The 22369-nt window shown below is 38.5% G+C and overlaps 1 protein-coding gene across 2 annotated transcripts in view; it reads left to right on the top strand.

Moving 5' to 3' along the window:
- The first annotated feature begins 16017 nt into the window (after positions 1-16017).
- ARID4A (AT-rich interaction domain 4A) overlaps positions 16018-22369 on the top strand; it is a 65626-nt gene continuing 59274 nt past the window's right edge. For both annotated transcript variants that reach the window (XM_058739178.1, XM_058739179.1), the window contains exons 1-4: positions 16018-16153; positions 17237-17293; positions 19238-19348; positions 21316-21381. In XM_058739178.1, coding sequence (XP_058595161.1) covers positions 17288-17293; positions 19238-19348; positions 21316-21381 — 183 coding nt within the window. In that variant the 5' untranslated portion in view covers positions 16018-16153; positions 17237-17287. The remainder of the gene's footprint in view (positions 16154-17236; positions 17294-19237; positions 19349-21315; positions 21382-22369) is intronic.

Consider the following 22369-nt stretch of genomic DNA (forward strand, 5'->3'; position numbering starts at 1 on the left):
CAAGAGCTTCAGAGTAAAAAATTAACATTGTAATTAAAACCAGGACAGCAGCTGATAAGCCAATGTAGGTTTCAAACTGGCTTTTGTCGCTTAATAACTGTGTCACCTCGGGCAACTTACTTAATTTCCTCATCTATAAAATAAGGATTATGTACCATTTACAATGGCATCAAAACCAGGAATACTTACTTAGGTATAAACTTTAATTTGTGTAAGATTTTATGTTGAAAATTATAAAATGGTGACATTGACAATGAACTACATAAACTGATCAGAAGGCTCAGCACTGTCAATTCTCCCTAACCTGATTTATAGATTCAATGTAAAACCCAATCAAATTTGCAAGAGGCCTTTTTTGGGGGGTGGCAGGAAATCAAGTGGTTTGTAAAATTTATATAGGAAAAGGAATTAGAATAGCCAAAGCAATTTTGAATAAGAAGACAAGGCCAACACCACCTGATCTGAAGACTTACTATAATATAAAGTTCATGTAATAAACATTATTAATGGAATAGAATGGAGTCTTAAGAGACTGACAAATATGGTCAATTGACAAAAGGGAAAAGGGAAGTCAGTGGAGAAGGACAGCGCTTTTCCACACGTGGTGCTGGAATAACTGGACATCTATATGCAAAAACACCAGAAGACAAGTCATACCTTGTACCAAATGCGTAAGTCAGGGTGACCATATACCAAAATGTACCTCAACTAAAACTTTCTAAGAAGAAAACAGAAGATCTCTGAGACTTGTTTAAAAAAAAATTCTTAGATACCATACCAAATGATGTATAAATGAAAACTGACAAACTCAATTTCACCAAAATTAAAAGCTGCTCTCCTAAAAACACCAAGAGAATGAAAAAACAAAGACAAACTCTTAAGGGGAAAATATTTACAAATCACACATCTGACAATGGATGTGTATTCAGAATGTATAAAGAACTCTCAAAAGTCAACAATTAAGAAAACCACCCAGTTTTAAAAAATGGACAAAAGGTTTAAACAGACAATTCATACGACAAAAAACCCCCCTAATATTCCTTCTCAAACTATCCCACCTCTTTAAGAGGGAACTACCTTACTTATATGTATCTCTACTCCTAAACACCAACTCTTAAAAAGTAAACACTGGTGTACTATAGTTAATGCATAAAGGCTGTTGAAGAGTAAAGGGTCCTTATACAGCTTGAGTTTGTGTTTGAAGTTTATGATTTGAACTTTTAATTTTTACTATGTGGAAACAAAATAGCATTTTAGGAAAATTCATTTAAAAATAAAGGAGTTCAACTATATAACTGATATGGGAAAGGGAACTATTTAAAAACTTTTAACCATGAAAACCCAACAAGGCTTTAAGACCAATGTATGAAGAGAGAATTGTTCTTAAAACAGCACCAAGAAAATACTGATAATTTAGAGAAAGGGAAATGGTATACAAGAATTGTAGGTATAAAGAGGATAACCCATCACCTTTAGTAGATAGACTGGTCTGGGTGAGCAGCAACTAGACGGCAACAAGCAATCATTTGGAGGCCTGAAGTGTATCAGACTGCCAGGAAAGATTATATATAAAATGTTTAAAAATAAGATATAATTCCTTTCCTGGTAAGAAAAACACATTTAAAAATCATTAGCAAGGTACAAGTTTCCCCTGCCATATAGAAAAGTATGAAGTAGAGGGTTCCTACAAAACCTTTCATAAGCCAAAATGGCATAAAGTGAAATTACCATTAATTTACATTGAAAAAATTTTGAGCATTCCCAAACCCTGAAAATAACCTTTCTTTTTTAAATTTTTTTAATGTTTACTTTTTAGAGAGAGATAGAGCCTGAGTAGGGGAAGGGCAGAGAGAGAGGTAGACAGAACCTGAGGCAGGATCCAGGCTCTGAACTGTCAGCACCAGAGCCCAACGTGGGGCTTGAATCCCTGAAACATGAGATCATGACCTGCTTAAGTGACTGAGCCATGCAGGTGCCCCTGAAAATAAACTGTATTAGTCTTTTCTGGCTTTTGGTAGCAAAAATGAGTACTAACGTAGGTCTTTTGTTAAAAGAGATGTGGTATGATATAGACTTTTGAAAAGCAGGGATAATTGTATCAGAATATGTATGCATGTTTTAGTATGAGTAACATATACTGTATGTATCCACTGAACTACAAACGTGTGCTTTGGGAAGGGGGAAGAAAATAAATTCTGACAAACAAGAAAGAGAATCTGGGACAGTTTCCTGGAGATCTGGTAGATGAACTCTCTAATCGGTGAATTTAGGAGAACTACAGATGGCAATAGTTACCAGAAAAAAACTTCTGAGATGCCACTAACCGAAACAAAGTAAAAAGGCTAACCAATATAAGATTATGAGGAACATAATCTAGATGACAGTGGGAATGCATGGAGTAGATAACAGGTTCTCCATCTGGTTCAAAGAACACATGCCTAAGAATTCTCCATAGATTTGAATTCACAAGGTCTGAAGTGAGGCCCAGGATTTGTATTTTGAACAAGTATCTGGTGTGATGCTTATGAATACACTAAAATTTGAGAATCACTGATTTAGACACAGGTTAATAAAAGAAGAACTAACCGAAACAGTTAAAGGGTTTCAAGAGAGAAGATTTCTGTTACAGAGCAAAACGGAGGATGAAGCTACAGGGACTGACAGTTACTGATGAAACTTTTCTTTCACTGGATTTTTAAAGAAATACAAGTATCAGAAATAGGAATATGTATCTAGATGATGAAAAGGGAAGTTTCTGGTAGAAACCTTATAGTAGATGGTATTGAATATATTACGATTCAGCATCAGTTTTCTGAACATTTCCAATATGAGGGTGGACACAGAGCATAAGTGCTCAAGGATTAAACAGCATCTTTCATATCTTACTGACGGATCAACGAAGAGAAACAGCTCTGACTTAAGGCAGGTCAGGTTAATTTTGTCAGAGAAATTTCATAGAACTTGGTCCCACCACTGCAAAAGAACCTTAATACAAGATTCCCTTACCATCAATAGGAAGGGATTCAGGTTTACATTGAAAATATGTTCCACTAACACATTCTATTAACACCTAATTAAAAGTTCATTTCATAAGATAAAAAAGATAATCTGTAATGTATAGCTAAATGTTCTATCTACCATTTTAGTTGCAAAAGAATTGTTAACTCTTCCCTTAAAGATATTCAATATTCACAATATAGCCAATTTCTATTTGAATCACCACTTGACCTTCAACCTGTCCCTATGGAAAAAGGATTAAATGTGTGGCTGAATGGAAGTTTTTACGCGTTTCTAGAGGAAAAAGTTTACTAGAAATGAACATAGATTCTTCCTTCACAGGCAATATAATGATTCATCCAGTACCTGACACACATTTGACATGGAAAGCCTAAAGGCAAGCCACAATGCTGGCAAGTCATGCACTAATTATTTCTGACAACAAAAAGTTTCTTTTCCTTCCTGGCAGCCCTGTTTCAGGATATGAAGCCAAATGAAGCTTTCTGACATATGACTTCATTGTAGACATGATGTGCCACCCCCACCCCCCATCTAGATACTTGGACAGCCTCCAAAATGAAATTCAGGAGAGACGCTTTAAACAAAACTCAGGCGCGGCTACTTTAAATCCATTCTTTTCCCTAAATGGAAATCTGACAAAACAGGAAGTACTTGGCAGCATATAGGAAGGAGCAAGTTCTGTGGTTTACGTACTTACTGGTAACAGACTAGTTTTTCGTGACTGTGTAATAAAATGCAGAACTTCACATTTGAGAGGAAAACAGACAAAATTTACCTTGGTTACCAAGGTTCCCTCGGCTATTTAAAGGTCTTAAGGACAGTATCACACAGTACATAAAGGAACAAGAAATGGGAAGATGGCTTTTATTTTTGTTATGTTCTCTCATATAAAAATCCCCTCCCTGTCTTGTGTACCACGATCTAAGCCACCAAAATTATACAAACACTGCAGGCAGTTTTATGACTGCACATAAACTGAACAAACATAAATACTAAAAGCAAAAAAAAAAACAAAAACAAAAAAAACAAAAACAAAAAAAAAACTTGTTTAGTTTGAAGGAACCAACTTGGGGAAGAGATTTTTGTTTATGTTTCCAGAGGATTCAAGGTATCCCTAAATACAAATAAATGTAAGTCCCTAAGTGGGCCATTAAATATCAGCAGACTCAAAAACATACTACCAAACATATTATAACAACGAAAACGAAAACTCCCCCTTGCTCCCATACCCCATGACACGATGTCTTTCAGCTGCTCCCCACCCTACCCCAATCCCGCTGCTGTTGAAACTAGAAGCATTTCCAGGTAACAATTTGTATCTTCACTTTTAAAGTATCACAATTAGGAGTACAACATTGTATCGAAGTGCCTAGTGAATGTTTAACATGGGATGTAAGGGATTATTATCTAGTCCATTCTTCCCACCCAAAAAGCAGGTTGAGATCCACAGTAAGTCAGGAAATCAATTTTGTCAGTCCTAACAGACTTAAAAAAACATACAGGAGAAAATATTGGAGTATGCTGTACTTTGTTTTGTGTGTGGGCAGTACACATACATACACAAGGCAGAAACTTCACTATAATGACATTAATTAGTGATCTTCCTTAGCTATTATTTCAAATATTTGTTTTGCCAAACAATGAAAATAATGAGAATGCCTATTAACTACAACAGTGAGGTAGGTAGGACATTAAAGCTTCTGTCAGAATTTGATCCTATGAGATAGGAATAGCAGCAACTTCGTTAAGTGCTAAAATTATTGAGTCAATGCCTCAATGATTCAGATCCTCAGGGGTTGTTAAATATCAATCAGTTAACCTTTCAGACACAGATATTAGAAGTGTGCTCAGGAATTCTTATTTGAAAAATATGGTGCTGGATTTAAGTACACTAAGAGCTGTTAAGTATCTAGGCCCGTGCCCTTTATCTCTAACAGCAGACACTCAAGCAGAGTAATGCATCCCAGGTCACAGCCAATGAGAACATGCTTATGATTAGAACAGAGAACATACGGTTTTCAAATCCAGTGTTCCTATATTAAGATGCGTATTCAATCCAACATCCCACTGAACTACTGTAGAAATTCTGAGAATTTTTGAGGTAAGAGTAACATAATTGCCACTTTAGCTTCATGAATGCCTAATACGAGCCTGATATCTTAACTCATTTCCACCAGTCCCATTTCTTCTAAAGCTAGAGGCCAGACCCTATCAACATTATAGTAACCAAAGATCAGTGTCCTCAGAAACATCTCGCCAGCTTCTATTCTCCGACTACTTCCACTTTCATGCCTAGAGGCATAATGGTGATGAGAAAAAATGTATTTGTAAAGTGAGATTACCGACTGAGCCAGGTGGTTTGTATATTATATTATTGGCAGCAGATGTACCCTTAGTCCTGGACAAACTTTTAATAAATTTGGACCACTGGTGATAAGGAAGTTTGGTAGGTGGGTACATCCATGAAAACAACAACAACAACAACAACAACACCCCCAGTCCCTCTGGTGGTTAATTAGATATACTTTTAAAAATGGCATGAAAACATTCCAATGAAAATTCTTCACCTGTGGATAATCCCCATAGTGCTCTGCTCCCTACATTGAATCACACTCAATTCCTAAAACCTCAAGCGATCTCATTTTAAGTAACTGATCAGGCAAGAGACTCCTAGTGTACAAACACTGACAAAGCACATTTTTACTGGCATGCATTCATTCATTACATATCACCTCTAAGCTTGCTATATATTTTACAAACTTCCACTCCACAAATGAGTGCCTCCTAAGTGCCAACACTTATGACAGGTTCTAAACTAACAAAGATAGATAAGGTATAGTTCTCTGTCTGTAAGGATGTCCTAACTTAGCGAAGAACATGTAAGTGAATAAGAAACTAAAATGTAATATAGAAAGTGACAGGAATCATGTTAAGAGAAAATATATGAAATTCATAGGGACAGATTACCTAAAGAGGGATCATGGAAAATTTCACTCAAAAAGTAGCATTTGCAGAGTGCACGGGTGGCTCAGTTAGTTGAGCATCTGACTCTTGATTATGGGCTCAGGTTATGATCCTAGGATTGTGGGATTGAGCCCTGGGTCAGGCTCCATGCTGAGCGTGGGGCTTGCTTGGGATTCTCTCTCCCACATGTGCTTGCTCTCTAAAAAAAAAAAAAAAAAAAAAAAAAAAATTAGTGTTGATTGGGGAACATTCTAGATTGTGGGGCAAGTATGAATAAAAACACGGAAAACACAGAGTTTGTATAGGGGAGCCGTGACAGATTTAGTGTGACTGCAGCAAATTAGTTTAGAGACAGACTGATATGACATTCAGTAAGGTCTAGAATGGGAGGCAAAGAGTCTACATGCTTTATTTGTATGTGGAAATATAATGTATTGTTTTAAAAGCTGCTAGAATGACAGACCCTACGTAACAGCATTATACACACTAACACCACCTAATATCTGAATGTTTCCTAAACATTTGGCATTATTCTAGCACTTTACACATACTAACTCATTTAATACTAAACTGTCAGGGCAGTTCTACTCATATCCTCCCCATTATAGATGAGGCAGAGAAATTAAGAAATGTGCTCTAAACCACCCATCTCACAAAAAGCCTGGCCACAGCTACACACTCTAATGCTGGAAGTATCTTCTTTGCTATCCCTAAACTACTTAAAAAAAATTTTTTTTTAACATTCATTTTTTTTTTTTTTAACGTTTATTTATTTTTGAGACAGAGAGAGACAGAGCATGAACGGGGGAGGGGCAGAGAGAGAGGGAGACACAGAATCGGAAGCAGGCTCCAGGCTCTGAGCCATCAGCCCAGAGCCCGACGCGGGGCTCGAACTCACGGACTGCGAGATCGTGACCTGAGCCGAAGTCGGACGCTTAACCGACTGAGCCACCCAGGCGCCCCTTAACATTCATTTTTGAGAGACAGAGCATGAGTAGGGGAGGGGCAGTGAGAGAGAGAGAGGGAGAGACAGAATCCGAAGCAGGCTCCAGGCTCTGAACTGTTAGCACAGAGCCCAACGCCGGGCTCAAACTCACCAACCACAAGATCATGACCCAAGCTTAAGTCAGATGCTTAACCAATTGAGCCACCCAGGCACCCCTCCCTAAACTACTTTTAAAAGCCTTGGTTCTAATGGGGACATGGTGAAGGCCTAAATCCCATGCAGGTAGCTCCAATCACTTATTTTGAAAAATAAAAGGTACCAAAGTTAAGGAATTAATAAAAAGCAATGAAAACATACACAAAACCATGTATTTGTTACAAATTAAAAATGCTGAAAACTTATGCACAAATGTTTCTGAATGTATTACTTTTTCCTCAATTTGTAAACAGATTATGTCTTGTAACTCAAAGCTAGCAATATGATGGGAAGAGTTTTAAATACCTAATTATTTAAATGAGATCAAAGACAGCTTTTTTTTTTTTAAAGTTTATTTTTATTAAGCGGGGGTGGGGGAGGGACAGAGAGAACCCCAAGCAGGCTCCCTGCTCTTAGCATGAAGCCCGATGCGAATCGTGAGATCATGACGGGAGCCAAAATCAAGAGTCTGATGCTTGACTAACTAAGCCACCCAGGCACCCTAAGAAGAGTCTTGATATATATAATGAAGTGGCTCAAATTTCATAACCTCATATATTATCCCAAATGGATTGTTTTATAAAAACTGATTAAAAAGGCTAATGAGAAACAAAGAGGGAAAAAATTGAGTATTGTGATTGATACAGAACTATTATTTAAAAAGCCTGTTTTTTCTAAGACAAAATAATAACTTTTTCCTTGGTAAGTAGCAGAAAACATTTTTTAAAACCCTAAGAAAAAAAGGGCGGAGACACCAAGGGAGATTTACTGGTAAAAGTAAGCTCTTTCTCTTGAAGAACATTCAAAAATTAGCCTATTACATGTTTTGACATTTCTCATTGTTAAAGCCCTTCCTTACACTGAGCACTTTAATTTCATCTGTTGAAATAAAAGTGGTTTCCGAAAACAAGACAATTAACATCTTTACTTAGATTTTAGATATTTAAAGAATCTTGGCTAAACATTCATGTTCCACACACATCTGTTACTTCTCTGTATTTTGTTAAAGTTAAAAGAAAACACACAAAATTTAGCCCACTGGGAAAGAGGAGGGAAAAATATTTCACCCCATATATTTGAACAATTTAATGGACACTGGGATGGCTCAGTTGGGTAAACAACTGACTCTTGATTTTGGCTCAGGTCATGATCTCACAGTTTGAGATCGAGCCCCAAGTCAGGCTCTGTGCTGACAGCGTGGAGCCTGCTTGGGATTCTCTTTCCCTCTCCCTGATTCTCTCTCTCAAAATAAATGAATAAACATTAAAAAAAAACTTAAAAGCATACATGTATTTTTGTAAGATGCTACCTTAAAACTATTTTTTTTCAATAATGAAGATCTTCTCCTTTAGTATGCAAATCATTTGGTTTCCCTGCACTTATTTTACTTATTAATTCACTTTAATTTTTCATTTCAAGTGGTTTTTTTTTTTTTAAAGTTCACTTACTTATATAAGTAATCTCTATACCCAACGTGGGGCTCAAACTCAGCACCCCAAGGTCAAGAGTTGAATGCTCTTCTGAGCCAGCCAAGTTGTACTTTAAAAATCAGAAATAAGAAAGCCTTGATATGGGCGCCTGGGTGGCTCAGTGGGTTAAGTGTCTGGCTCTTGATTTTGGCTCAGGTCATGATCCCACAGTTTGTGAGTTTGAGGCCCACATCAGGCTCCATGCTGATAACATGGAGCCTGCTTAGGATTCTTTCCCCATCTCTCTACCTCTCTCCCACTCAAGCTGATGCTCTCTTTCAAAACAAAAACAAACTTAAAAAAAAAAAAGAAACAAAGACTTGATAAAACCACTAAAATCTAATAGAAGAATGGAATTAGAAATCAAAATATAAAAAACAATGTAAGGTCCAGCATATGCCTTGTCCCAATTAGGGCTTCAGAGGCACTTTGATAAAAGAAGAATAAATGGTTACCAGACATTTCAAGCTCTGGCTAGCATGTTTAAAACTAATTTCATTTTCCTTAAACATCAGTGTCTTTTTCTGACCTACAAAACTTGTTAATGGTATGAACTATTCCCTGTTCTTTAAAATTTTGAGTGTTTTGTTTTCTTCTTTACTGCTACAATCAAGTAGAGATCAAATACTGTCAACTCTTTTTTCCCCTCAAATTTCTTGCTCACTTATTCCTTCCCCTCTCTCCGTCTGACTCTAGTTTCATGCATGCAGATGTATTGCAAAAATATCTTGTCTCCCTACCTCCAATTCCTGTGTCGTTTCTTCAGTCACACTGGACACTGTTTCCAAATGACTTCCCAATAGTACATTTTGTGTACATCATATCCCTCTGTGCCTATTCAAAAACCCTCAACAAAAATAACTAAAATTAAAAAAGAAATCTATAAGGAAAAATATCTGTAGCCAATTACTACTAAATATTATATAAAAAACTCAAAGAAATAAAACATCAAGACTCACACATAAATGGACAGAGATCTTAAAGAGAGAACTTGTCTAGTACCAAGAATCAGCTGAAATTGCAGAAAAAGGTCCTAATTCACTAGTTAACAAAAATATTACAAGGAAAAGGAGAGCTCAACATATTTTGCACTTATCAAATTAGTAAAAATGATTATAATTATACACCACCCAATTCAGGTAGCTAATGTCACAGAGAGGGTGACAATCAATCCTGAAACAACGGTCCAAAAGACTGAAAATATTGTATGCACATAGATGATAAATGCAGAATACTGAAAAACCTGAAACCTAAATGGTCAAGAAATACAAAAATGAAGTTGAAGATAGAACAGTTTGATGGATTGTTTTCACACACATCAAAATTATAATGGGTACTGTGTGTGGTCACACTGAATGCTTATTACAACGTTAAAGGAACAAAAAAAAAAGTAAAAATTAATAATAAAGAAAAATATGCATAAAGACAAGGACATTTAAAAAATCTAATGTTAGGGGCACCTGGGTGGCTCAGTTGGTTAAGTGTGTGACTTTGGCTCTGGTCATGACCTCAAGGTTTCTGAGTTTGAGCTCTGCCATCAGGCTCTGTGCTGCTGGTGTAGAGCCTGCTTGGGATTCTCACCATCTCCTCTCTCTGCCCCTCCCCCACTTGCCTTTTCTCGCTCTCTCAAATTAAACAAACTTAAATAAAAAACAAACCAATGTTATCAGAGTGGGATTAAAAGAGATGGGTTTGTTTAGTTGCATTGTGATTTGTTAAAATTTGAGACTAAAACAAAATAATCTTTATTTTCTGCTCACATCCCAGCTTTCAAAGCCCTCGCAAGGTTCCCAAACCAGTATAGAGGACAAGCACCCCACATAATCGATGTGAAGCTAATTCTAGAAATGTTGACAAGCTGACCTCATGCAATTTTTCCAATGTAATCTTTAGTCACTCATCCTCTCCGAAATGGTTTATTCACTTCCCCAAACATACCTTTCTTTATATAATTACATTCTTAATCACCATTTTCCACCCACTAAGAAAGTCCGAGATCTTCCTTTCTTCTAATTTTACAAATGGTCTCTCACTAACCCTGAAAAGCCTTCAATGATCACTAAACAAATTTCTTTTCATTCTGCATCATAAAACAATTTGTATTTTTTTTTTCAATTTTTTTTTTTCAACGTTTTTTTAAATTTATTTTTGGGACAGAGAGAGACAGAGCATGAACGGGGGAGGGGCAGAGAGAGAGGGAGACACAGAATCCGAAACAGGCTCCAGGCTCTGAGCCATCAGCCCAGAGCCTGACGCGGGGCTCGAACTCACGGACCGCGAGATCGTGACCTGGCTGAAGTCGGACGCTTAACCGACTGCGCCACCCAGGCGCCCCAACAATTTGTATTTTAAAAACCAATTAAATCTCAACCGTATACTGAACTTTGATAAATTATCTTGTAAGCCATGATTTAAATCTTTAGAAACTTTCCTGCACTGATTGAATCTTTTGCAATAACTCCATTAACTTTCCACATGTTTAATTATATTCTTTCTTTTATTAATAGTAAGCTCCTTTAGCATAGATCATGTAGGAACATAAGCAGATCCCTAGATCAGCGTGTACCCAAATCCTAAAATATGCTTTCACTCTAGTCTAAATTATGGGTGAAAACACCCAGTAATCTATGCCTCCACATGGCCATAAAATCAGCAGTGACTACCAATAGGGCAAAAGACCACACAGGGATTGCAAAGATAGCTTTGTTACAAAAAAGCAAATTATGTAACTTTCCAAAAAACAACAAAACCATTAGCAAAGCAGGTATGTTCAACACAGCAATCAATCTGTTCTACTTCTCAACATAGACATTTATAGAAACTGTACAGTGAAACAAATTCTATCATTTTTCAAGATACACACATATGTAACATACGTATATAACATACTAACAGCTGATCTTAATTACTAAATAAAAGACAAGTAAAACTACATACCAGAAACAGAATTTTCAACAGTAGATCCAGGTCTTTTAAAACTAGAACATCTTCCTTCATTTTCCCATAAAATGAGGTTTATTCTAAAAAACAAAGACTTCCTTTAGTTTTGAGTATGCCACAATCCTCAGAACATAGTCTATTTAATAATCTTAAAAAACAATGAAGCAAAAATTTCACTTCTAAACACTTTCACTGATGAGATCTCTGTCACCTATTTTAACATGGCTCAAAAAAAATCATATGTTCAGAGTGTTCCATCATTAAAAATCCAGAAATGGGAACCACATAAATGGGTAAACAAATCCATAGGAATGTTCTAATTTGGGGATTTCAGTGTAAAATACTACCTCAAGAAGCTAATTATAAAGCCTCGTTGAAGCCTTGACCAAATAAATAAAACATTCTGCTTTCAAAATAGCTTTTTATCACAGAAACACCATTAAAAATTTTTGAGATTTTGTTTTTGTAGGGAACATTATTCTAATAGTTTGGACTCAATGGTTACAAAAAAAGAAATCAATCATAATTAATTTTTCTCATTAATACCTATGAAATGGTTCTAGTGACTTTTCAGTTAACATTCATCTACAGTCACCTCCCATTAAGAGATCATAATGCCCTTAAGATTCTTACTGGGCTCTCTAAATCTATGTTGTATTAGCAATTACAAATCAATTCAATATTAAAACAAGTATTTGGATCATTAAAACAATTCTGAAGGCTAATACAGCATCTGTGGCACATTACAAGTTCTTAGAAGAGTATTACTGTTAAAGAAAACATTAAGCTGGTTTATTTCATATACTTTACAAAAGCACATACAGGTTCATAAAAAAGACTGACAGAACACCTATCATGTATCAAGTAGGGAAACATAACAGCAACTAAAACCTCAGTTGCTGCCCTCTGGGAATGGAGTCTCAAACTAGGGAAGAGCCTAAGAACTGCACAGCAAATGTGATGAGAGACATATAAAGGTTCCTGTGAGGGTAAAAAAGCACACAGAAAATGCCCATAAAGATGGAAAACTTTAAGGAAGGCTTCGAGGAAACATAAAATAAACTATACCATAAAAACAGTAGTTTTTAGTATCCTCTAAATGTCACTTCTGTGCAGCAAACTATACAAACGCCTACCTATTTGAGAGTGAAAAATAAATTAGTTTAAAAAAAATCACTTGTAAGGTCCCATAAAAATTCTTAAACTTATTTTAAAAATTATAATTCTACTTGAATAAAATACCCAAGAGAGAAAATTTAAAAAATAAAGCGAAAAAAAAATCCACAACGAAACAAAAACTGAGGGAAAAAATAAACGGAAAAAAACAACAAAAAATATAAGTACAGTAAAAGCAAAGCTTTCTGATGGGCAGCTGTACAAAGCCTTAAACGCACAATCCTTTTAGCTTATTCCCATTTCTAAGGATTTATTCCAAATAACCAGGAATGTAAAGAAAGATCTAGACGCCTAAAAATTTTAGCCACAGACGTCTGTTCTCAGACAAAATCTTTTCTAAAACATGCACCAAGATACCAATTCTATCACTGCTGTTACAGAAAAATTAAAATATCATCCAATTATATAAATTATATCTATCCTACAGAAGACTATGCAACTATGAAAAGTGCTTTATGGGCAAAATATTTCCCATGTTCCTAGTTTTTCCTATAAAGAAAAAAATGAGTGACAAGATAACCATGACTAAAATGACCTTTACTTTATAAAACAACACTGATGAAAAATAAAGACCCCTCTGTGTCACACAGAATTACAACATAAACTATAATTGCCTTTTGGTGGAAGAAATACAAGAGACTGGTCTTTTCTTCTTTAGGCTTTTTAGTAATTTCCAAATGCCCACTGACATGCATTATTTGGATCAGATAGTAAGTTTTAAGTTGGTAGTATAATTATAGATGATTACTCCCTGGGAAGTTCAGCAGTATTATATCATTTTATAATTTTCTTAAGGAAAAAAAAAATCACTTCTAAACTTCTACTAACATATTTTTTCTATGTGCCAAATTTTTAAGTAGGAAGAAAAAAACATGAAAATGTTCATATTATTCTATGACAAAAATATTAAGTACTCAAAAAAATCCAGAAATGGGAACTACACGAATGGGTAAATAAATTCATAAACATGTACTAATTTTGAGATTTCATTCTACGGTATCACATCAGGAAGCTAATTATACAGATTCATTTATTTTTGTTTAATTTTTTTTTTTTTTAATTTATTTTTGAGACAGAGAGAGACAGAGCATGAGCAAGGGAGCGGCAGAGAGAGAGGAGGAGACACAGAATCCAAAGCAGGCTCCAGGCTCTGAGCTGTCGGCACAAGCCCAACGCGGGGCTCAAACTCATGGACTGTCAGATCACGACTAGAGCTGAGGTGGGGCGCTTAACCGACTGAGCCACCCAGGCGCCCCTACAGATTCATTTAAACCCCTGGTCAAACCAAACTTCTTTCAACCACCATTCTTCCTTTTTGGATTTATAGCTTTATTTTACAGACAACAGTGGTGTGTAAAATTTTTCCAGTCTACCCATTCTAAAGATTATTCACAGAAATTAAAACTTACCTCAGTAATACTTTAGGATATGTCACCGAGAGATTTCGGTTTTCTTCAGACCACCTGCCAAAAAAAATCCACAATAAATGATTAAATCATACAGCCATGTTCTAGGCTGGATCCCCACCGATGCAGCAGTAACAAAGGTACTAGAAGACTTAAGTTTAATTTTTTTTTAAGTTTGCTTTTATTTATTTGGGGAGAGAGAGAGAGAGAGAGAGCACAAGTAGGGGAGGAACAGAGAGAGAGTGAGAGAGAATCCCAAGCAGGCTCCCTGCTACGCAAAGCCCAAGTGGGGCTGGAACTCAGGAACTGTGAGATCAGGGCCTGAGCGGAAATCGAAAGTCGGAGGCTTAACCGACTGGGCCACCCAGGCGCCCCTAACGAAAATAAGTTTAAACAGCTATCTAGACCAGCATGACTAGGTCACTCAAAAACAGCTACACTCCATTTCTTAGTAAGTAATTTTGAGAAAAATCACTGCAGTGATCACTGCAAAAATCTAGTTAGGTATTAATTTTGAATAAACGTAGTGTGGATTATCGACGATATTTCACATTTCCTTATTTCATTCTTTAGAACAACTTGCCAATTAATACTCCATTTCCACCATTTCAAATGTGTTTTAACAGAACACAAAGATTCTTCTAACAGAACAAAATCAATGGCTGCCCTGAACAAAGTCCTATCGGGGAGGTCTTCTTATTTAAAGTGTTTTCAGTCCCTACAAAACCACTAAAACCACTACTCTTTCCTTTCAAAAAAGTAGCACAGGCTTTGTGCTAAGCGGCAGAGCCGCCTGAGGTTAGAGTAGCAGGGTCTGGGCCAGCTGGTGGATTCCACAACCCGCTGCTTTCTGCAGCTTCCTCAAAGCTTAATCGCGCGAGGAGCACGCGGAAACCTCTCTCCCGACTCTGCTGGGTCTAAGCACCTTGCCTTCCCCGTGTTAATTAATGAGGCGCCCACAGAGCAGGCACTTGGGTAGAGAATATGACAAGTTCGCGAAGCGCACTTCCAAAGGGAGGAAGAACTGATCGGAGAGGAGAATCCAGAAAATCTCTCGAGAGGGGTGCCAAGGATCAGCCAGGAGAAAGAGACGTGCACGTCCCCTCCGCCCCTTTCTCTCGCGCGGCGGGAGAGGAGGCCTCGCCCCCTTTCATCCCGCCCCCTGCTCCCCACCCCGCCGCAGGGAGAACTTACTTTGCCATGGCCGCCGCGCGGCCCGTCCACTTCCGGTGCCGGTGCCGCTAAAGCTGCGCCATCCCCTAGTCACTCGGACAACCACAGCTTCCAACCGACCTTTTACAGGTTCGCGACTCCTCCGACCTTCACTAGGTGCTGTCCTGGAGTGAACCGTGGATAGGTGCCGCACTGAAATGAATCTACAGGATACACAGTCGGCTCTCGTCTCGCCAGAAACGTAAAATGCGATAGAGCTGCGACCACCGCCGCTCAGACAAAATGGCGCCGAGAAGCCGGTTTAGCGCAGGCGCCTTGGAAAGACACTGCCCCGCCCCCGTGCAAATGCTGGCCGCAGCTCCGGGTTCGGTTTCCATGGGACACTTCGCCGCCAATCCTCGTGCCGAACTGCTCTTCCTGACCCTTCAATTTACCAATCAGTGCTCAGTCATGCACATCCGGAGTCTTCTCAACCAATCATTTTTCAGAACCTGCTTACTCAATACCCAATTCTCCAGTAACGTTAGCCTTCGGAGACAGCCAATCATAAGTGGAAGATGTCCTACCTGCTGTTTTTCGCACCAATCCGTGAAGTTTCTTAGCTACATCCAATGAGGACGGCAGGTAGCGAGCTCCAATCCAAAGCTCTTCGGCGTCATGAGCAGCCAATAGGAGTTCGTGTAGAAGCGAGTCTGCTCAACAGCTTGTTATTTGGTGGATTGTGGCAGTAAATCGGGCGAGTGGGGTACCGGGCGCAGGACCTGCCGCCGCGGCCGGGAGTGGTGCTGCCCGGACGGGGGCCCACGGGGGTCAGTGGGGCGGAGGACTCGGAAGCTGACAGCGCGCACTTCACCCGCAGTTAGTAGGTGAGGAGAAGGGAAGTGGGGGATACTGAGTGGACGAAGCGGCAGTAGCAGCTCGTGCTGCTAGCAGCCCGGGGTCCCGGTGCAGTTGGAAGCTTCGCAGGTGGGGAGGGGGTGCTGGGCAAGCGGTGCGGCGAGCGCAGGGGAAGGGGCAGGTCGTGGAGCCGCGGCAGCAACTGCAGGAACCGCCGCCGCAGCCTCCTCCTCGGCTGCTTCCCTGGGAAAATGGCTGTGGGGCTGGCCGCGCCGCTAAGTTTGCTTCCGTGCGGTGAGAAGCGGGCTGCTTGGGGGAGCCGGCCCCCAACTCCGCAGCGCGTCCTCTCCTGTGCAGTCTGCGGCTGGACCCGAGGGGCCAGGGGCAGGTACCGCTCTGGGCTGTACAAAAAGTTGAGGCGGGCGCGGGGAGGAGGCGGCGGCTGCCGCTGTGCGGCTCCCCTCCCCTCCCACACCCTCTCCGGGCCACCTCCCTCCTCCTCTCCGCCCCCCCCCCCAGCCCCCTCCCTCGCTCCGGTCTCCCCTCACCCTCGCGCCTCCGGGCTGAAGGCCGCGGCCCCTGCCCCATCGGTGAAGAAGCGCTTCTCCTTTCTGACATGGTGCAGAGCGGAGGAAGGAGAGCAATGGCGCCGTGACACTCCGCTGCCGCCACCGCGGGCCCGGGGCGGGCCGAGGGGGCCGAGCGGCGGAGGCGGGGCGCGGGCCGAAGTCGGGGTATCAGGGGGGCGGCCGCGCGAAAGCTCGGCTACCGCGCCTGGGGGGAACCTGGGGAAGCCCAAACGGCGCCCTGCTCTTTTCCAGAGCGCTCCGACCTGGGGCTCCGAGTTGAGCATTCCGGGTCAAAGTGGCGAGCGAGGCGGGGGCGCGGTGGGCCGCTGGCGAACTCCGGGGAGGAACGGGTTGCCCTTTGGCGCCCGAGGGGTTCTCGCCGTTTCCTCAGCTCCTGCGTCCTGGCTGCCCTCCGGGGGATCGGCTCCCTTCGCTGGTTAGGGTTCTGCCCCTCCCCGCTGGCGTTTGTTTACTTTCTTTCCTTGGGTCGCTCCCCTCTGTTGACTGATTCTGTGCCTGTCTTTCCCCTCCCCATGGTTCTAGCGACGGAGAAGATAGCTCGCTGAGCTGGAACCCCACAGATCGCCAGTGAAAATGAAGGTAAGTGGAGTCAACGCTGCTCTGAACCTCGTGCCCTGGACACTGCTTGTCGTGAGGCTGCTGCTGTGGAATGTCATTTTTTTTTTTTTCTTTCGCTACTTGAAATTGATTCCTCTACTAAGCAGCGCTTTCTGAAAATGAGGACGTGTTGAAAGAGTGAGAAATGATCATTGTGTCTAATGCAGTCAGTCCGGCCCCTCTCTGAAGCAGTTAGCACTTTGGAAAGGCTGGTGCAGCCTTTCCATTGTTGTCCATTGGGCTAGTATTTTTAAACACTTCCTGTGTTGGCAGCAGCCTTTGCAGAAGTAAAGCTTTTGTCCTGTTTGGTTCTTTGGGGGATTTTTTGAAATTTTTTTCTTCCTCAATGCCAGCATGATTTTCTAAGGAAGGAATATGTGGATTGTGCAAGGGAGATATCGGCTCTTCTCTGAAATTTTGTAGCTAAAATATTTGAAGGTGGACTAAAGCTAATAATGTTTTGTTTCAGTTCAATTGTTGTAGTAAATATTTTAAAACATACTACAACCTGAAAAGATACTCTTCTGAAGACAGCTAGTAGTGCAAACATTGTATGTGATGTTTGAAGGGCAAGGAAGGTATAGCATTGTGTAGTGCAGTGGCATTGAATGTTTCAGATATTTATTTGCCAGAGTGTTCCTCTTCAATTTGCATTATCTGTAAATGCACTGACTTTGAAAGGTATTTGATTCCTTACTCATTTACTGTCTCAGTGTATTAAGCTCTGAAATACAGCATTCCCCTAAGCTGTCTTGTTTTCCTATCTTCTGGAAATGACATGTTACTTTCTTTACTGTTACTTGGAAAAACTTATTGGAAAAGGAAACATCATTTTCTACTTAAAAGTATCATTTCTAAAGTGTACACTGTTACCTTTGCATTTAGCAGTGTTAGCTCCATTGAATTGAACCTATATGAAAACACTTAACTTTTAAAAAAAAGGTAAAATGACAAAGAGTAGCTATCATTCTCTTACCATCAAGATTAAGATGAACGGTAGCATGAAATTTGCCACATCTTTCTGATGATGACCATTTGCTAAAAAGTAGATATTTTTTAGTAAAGCTTATTTTTTTCTACACCAAGAAGATTAGTGTGATAAATTAGGTACAGCTCCAAGTTTTGAGCCATCAGTTCATATCTCTGCATTCATCAGCTGAATTTAGACTTAGATTTTTTAATATGTAGCTTTTAGCTAATGATTCCCCCAGATAATGCTCTCCTTATCAAAAGGATTGGCTTCATTTCTTATCTATGCAGATATACTGTGTCCAAAAAGATATTGCCTTAATGTAGCTATATTATTAAACATTTAACCATGTCTTGTTAGTATTAATCTTAACAGTGATATTTCTTCTAATTTTAAAACACAATTTCCAGGAGGCCATAAGTGAATAACTCAAAGTTTTATGAGACACTTACTATGAGTATACCTTTGCTGGTTTTGGAGGTCTTTTTATTTTGTATTTTTAATTTAATTTTATTATTATTATTGTTAAGTAAGCTCTACACCCACCATGGGGCTTGAACTCACAACCCCGAGATCAGGAGTCGCATGCTCTACCAACTGAGCCAGCCAGGTGCCCGTTTTTTTTTGTTGTTGTTGTTTGTTTCTTAATGTGTTCATTTCTTAAATTATAGAATTGTTGAAACATTTTATATCTGGAAGAAAAAACATTATCATATTTCCTTGCTGATACTTCTCAGTTACTAAGAACTTAAACGTTTTCTGTTGTCAGGATATAGTTTATGCAGTAGGGGAATGCAAGTGCTTGCTTAAGGGGTATTTTCCAAGTTATTAATGCTAGTAATAAACAGTACTGTTAATATTCTTAGTACTTTAAATGTAGAACCTTTTAATGTGGCTTAAGGTTGGAGTGTAGGGGAAAATACTAGTGACATTCACATTTTGTGTTCTTTCATCAGGCGGCGGATGAGCCTGCCTACCTGACAGTGGGAACTGATGTCAGTGCCAAGTACCGAGGTGCCTTCTGTGAGGCAAAAATTAAGACTGTGAAAAGGCTGGTAAAAGTTAAGGTAATTTTTTTTTTTTTTTTTCATGCAACCTGGATTGAGGAGAGTTGGGGAGGGGGAGACTGCAAATCAACATTTTACCGAATCATGACTTACTGAATCATTATTATGTGAAAACACTGTTATATACAAATCTATAGGAAAAGCACATTAAGAATTGAGAAATAACTCGAAATGAGAAGTTATTCCAAAATGCTTCTCTGAAAATACCACGTTCATGAGACTTCCTTTTATTTGGCTCTCTGCTGTTGTGGCATGCTTATTTAGGCTGTGATCTCTATTCTCCCCTTTCATAATGTTCAGGTAGAGATGATTTCAAGTGATTAGGAAAAATAATATAGTGGAATTGTTTTAAAGACCGTGTTAAACATGATTTAAGAATTTTATTTTTAAGGTCCTTTTATGACCAGAAAAAAGTCATTGCATTATTTCTGTATAATATTTGGAAATACAGAAAAGTACCAAAAGATTAATACCCATCGCTTACCTCTCAGAAACTACTATTCACGTTTTCGTGTTTCATTCCAGTAGTTTTCCCACATAAATGTTTTTAATAATCGTACTTAAATTACGAAAGTAATCCACACTTACTATAAACATCTTTAACATTACAGAGCTATGTAAGAAAGTTCATGAAAGTCCTCTTTGATACTACTACAGAGAAATTTACATGGTCTGTCAGATATTGTGCAGAGCCTACTGTAACAATATTGTTGTTGTTGTTGTTGTTATTAGATCATGCTGTACTTTCGGTTTTGCAGTTTGCTTTTCACTTACATACCTGATCTTTTCCTGCAAGAGTGAAACACCATAAAAGGAGGACATGTTTGACTTGTTCTGTCCCCAACACCTAGACTAGTGCTTGATACATAGTAGACACTCAAAATACGTTGAATGGGTAAATGAACTGGAGCAGGTATTTTCAAAGTGTGGCCCTGGACTAGCAGCATCTGCTTCATCTGGGAACTTGTTTGAAATGCAGATTCTCAGGCCCTGACCCCAGACCTACTGAGTCAGAAAGTCTGGCAGTAGGGTCCAGTGATTGTGTTTTAATAAGCCCTTCAAGTGTTTCTGCTGCATGTTGACGTTTGAGAACCAGTGAATTAGAAGAGTATGATTTGTGTGGTAGAGAAATAGATTTATCTGTGATTATTATGAGATTTGTGTTTCAGTTTTGATCTGGTGGAATTTTTCTTCAAGTATTGTTAAGATATCATTTGACATTTATTTCTTCGTTTCATTTGGCATTTTTACTATGTCAGCTATATGGGATTTGACTACTAAATATTTACTTGGACTTCTTTGAGAACTTAAACTTTCTGTTAGTATTGTGGCTCTAGATATACTTACTTAAAGTCAATACAGTGATTGGGGAGCTCTTATCATACATACATTATGTAGAATTTCAATTTTCATATTTGGGTACTTGATCTATTTGAACGATTGCCCTGTATATATTTGGGAGAATCTGTAGTAAAAAAGAATACTTATTTGTATGTGAAATATATATCATGATTATTATTTCAGTTTACTTTATAAAGGACCAACAGGGTTCTGGTTTTAATTTGTTTACCTTGTATGTGGGCAATAATGTTTGATACTGTTTTTTTAATACTTTGTGACAGAACTTTTTATAACTTGTTGATAAAGAACAATGAAGGCAGTTTTAAACTTTTATAGCAGTCACTTCAAATTATAAATCTTGTATAGTTCATTAATTCAGCAAACATTTATGAAGTACCTGTAATACGCATTGACATTTGCTAACTGCTGGGGTTATAGTGACGAAGGATTGTAGCCCTCAAGGAGCTCACAATTAGTGAGAGAGACAATAAACGTAAATATTAGACAATGTAATAAGTATTAAGACAGAAGTAACCACAGGATGGTAAGAAAGCATAGATTAAAGACATCATAAACATGTTGTTTTAAAAGTTAACATGCAAATTATTGTACAAAATGTCTTCCAGGTACTCCTGAAACAGGATAATACTACACAATTGGTGCAGGACGATCAAGTAAAGGGTCCTTTAAGAGTATGTATATTCTGCAGTTTAAAATCTGAAACGATGAATCACAAATACATACAGTAAATTATTAAATTTTCTATTTGTAGACAGTTTTAAAATTTATAAGTATGTTGATCAGAAAACAAAAATACAAATGAAATGTTATAGAGTTAGTATGTTATGATGTTACATTGGCTATATCCTTACTTTAGAAAGGTAAATCATCTTAGAGACAGTAATTTTAGTGTATATATAAACATGAGTTTTCAGCCACCTTTTGTTTTTAATTCTTAGATTGAATACCTCTTTTTTTTACATTGTCATCAGAGATATTTAGCCTGCTGAATAATATACTAGTGTTATAACTTTGAATCTTCTGTTGTTCTAAGTTACCAAGTATGTTGACTTCATAATTTAGCTTAGTGAGTACCTATATTGTGTTTTCCATCCATGTTCTGGCCAAACATTTCTAAGTTTATGTAATAAATCTTTGTTATGTCAGAGTACCACTTCGGTTAATATCTGATAGACAAAGGTCTGGAAGCTGAAAGAAGGTCAACTGGTCCATCCCTCTCTCCTCAGGTGAACCTTTATCTAAAAGGTCCCTTAAATACGAATGGTGAATCCAGTATTCAATATTTCTGTGAAAGAAAATTGAAGCTACTTTTGCTATCTTATGGTTTTATGATTCTTATATTACACAGTTCCCTTGAAGGCAATGTGATATAGTACAAAAGCTCTGAAGTAATACTTAAGAGACTGTGTTCTCATCCTCTCATCCGAGCCACAATATTCAATGTGTAAAATAAGGATAATAACAACTATCTTATGCCAAAGCATTTTGGGGTTCAGACTGCATGATAAATACATGAGTGCTATAAATGATAAAGATCTAAGTCAATGTGTATAAGGTAGAATTATCATAAATATATTTATTTTAACCCAGGTCATATAGTTCATGGGAGTGATTTGGTCTGTTTAAATTTGATAATGAAATTTCAATTTTGTGTTTTAG

This window comes from Neofelis nebulosa, chromosome 7 (genome assembly GCF_028018385.1).
Source record: "Neofelis nebulosa isolate mNeoNeb1 chromosome 7, mNeoNeb1.pri, whole genome shotgun sequence".
NCBI lineage: Eukaryota > Metazoa > Chordata > Mammalia > Carnivora > Felidae > Neofelis > Neofelis nebulosa.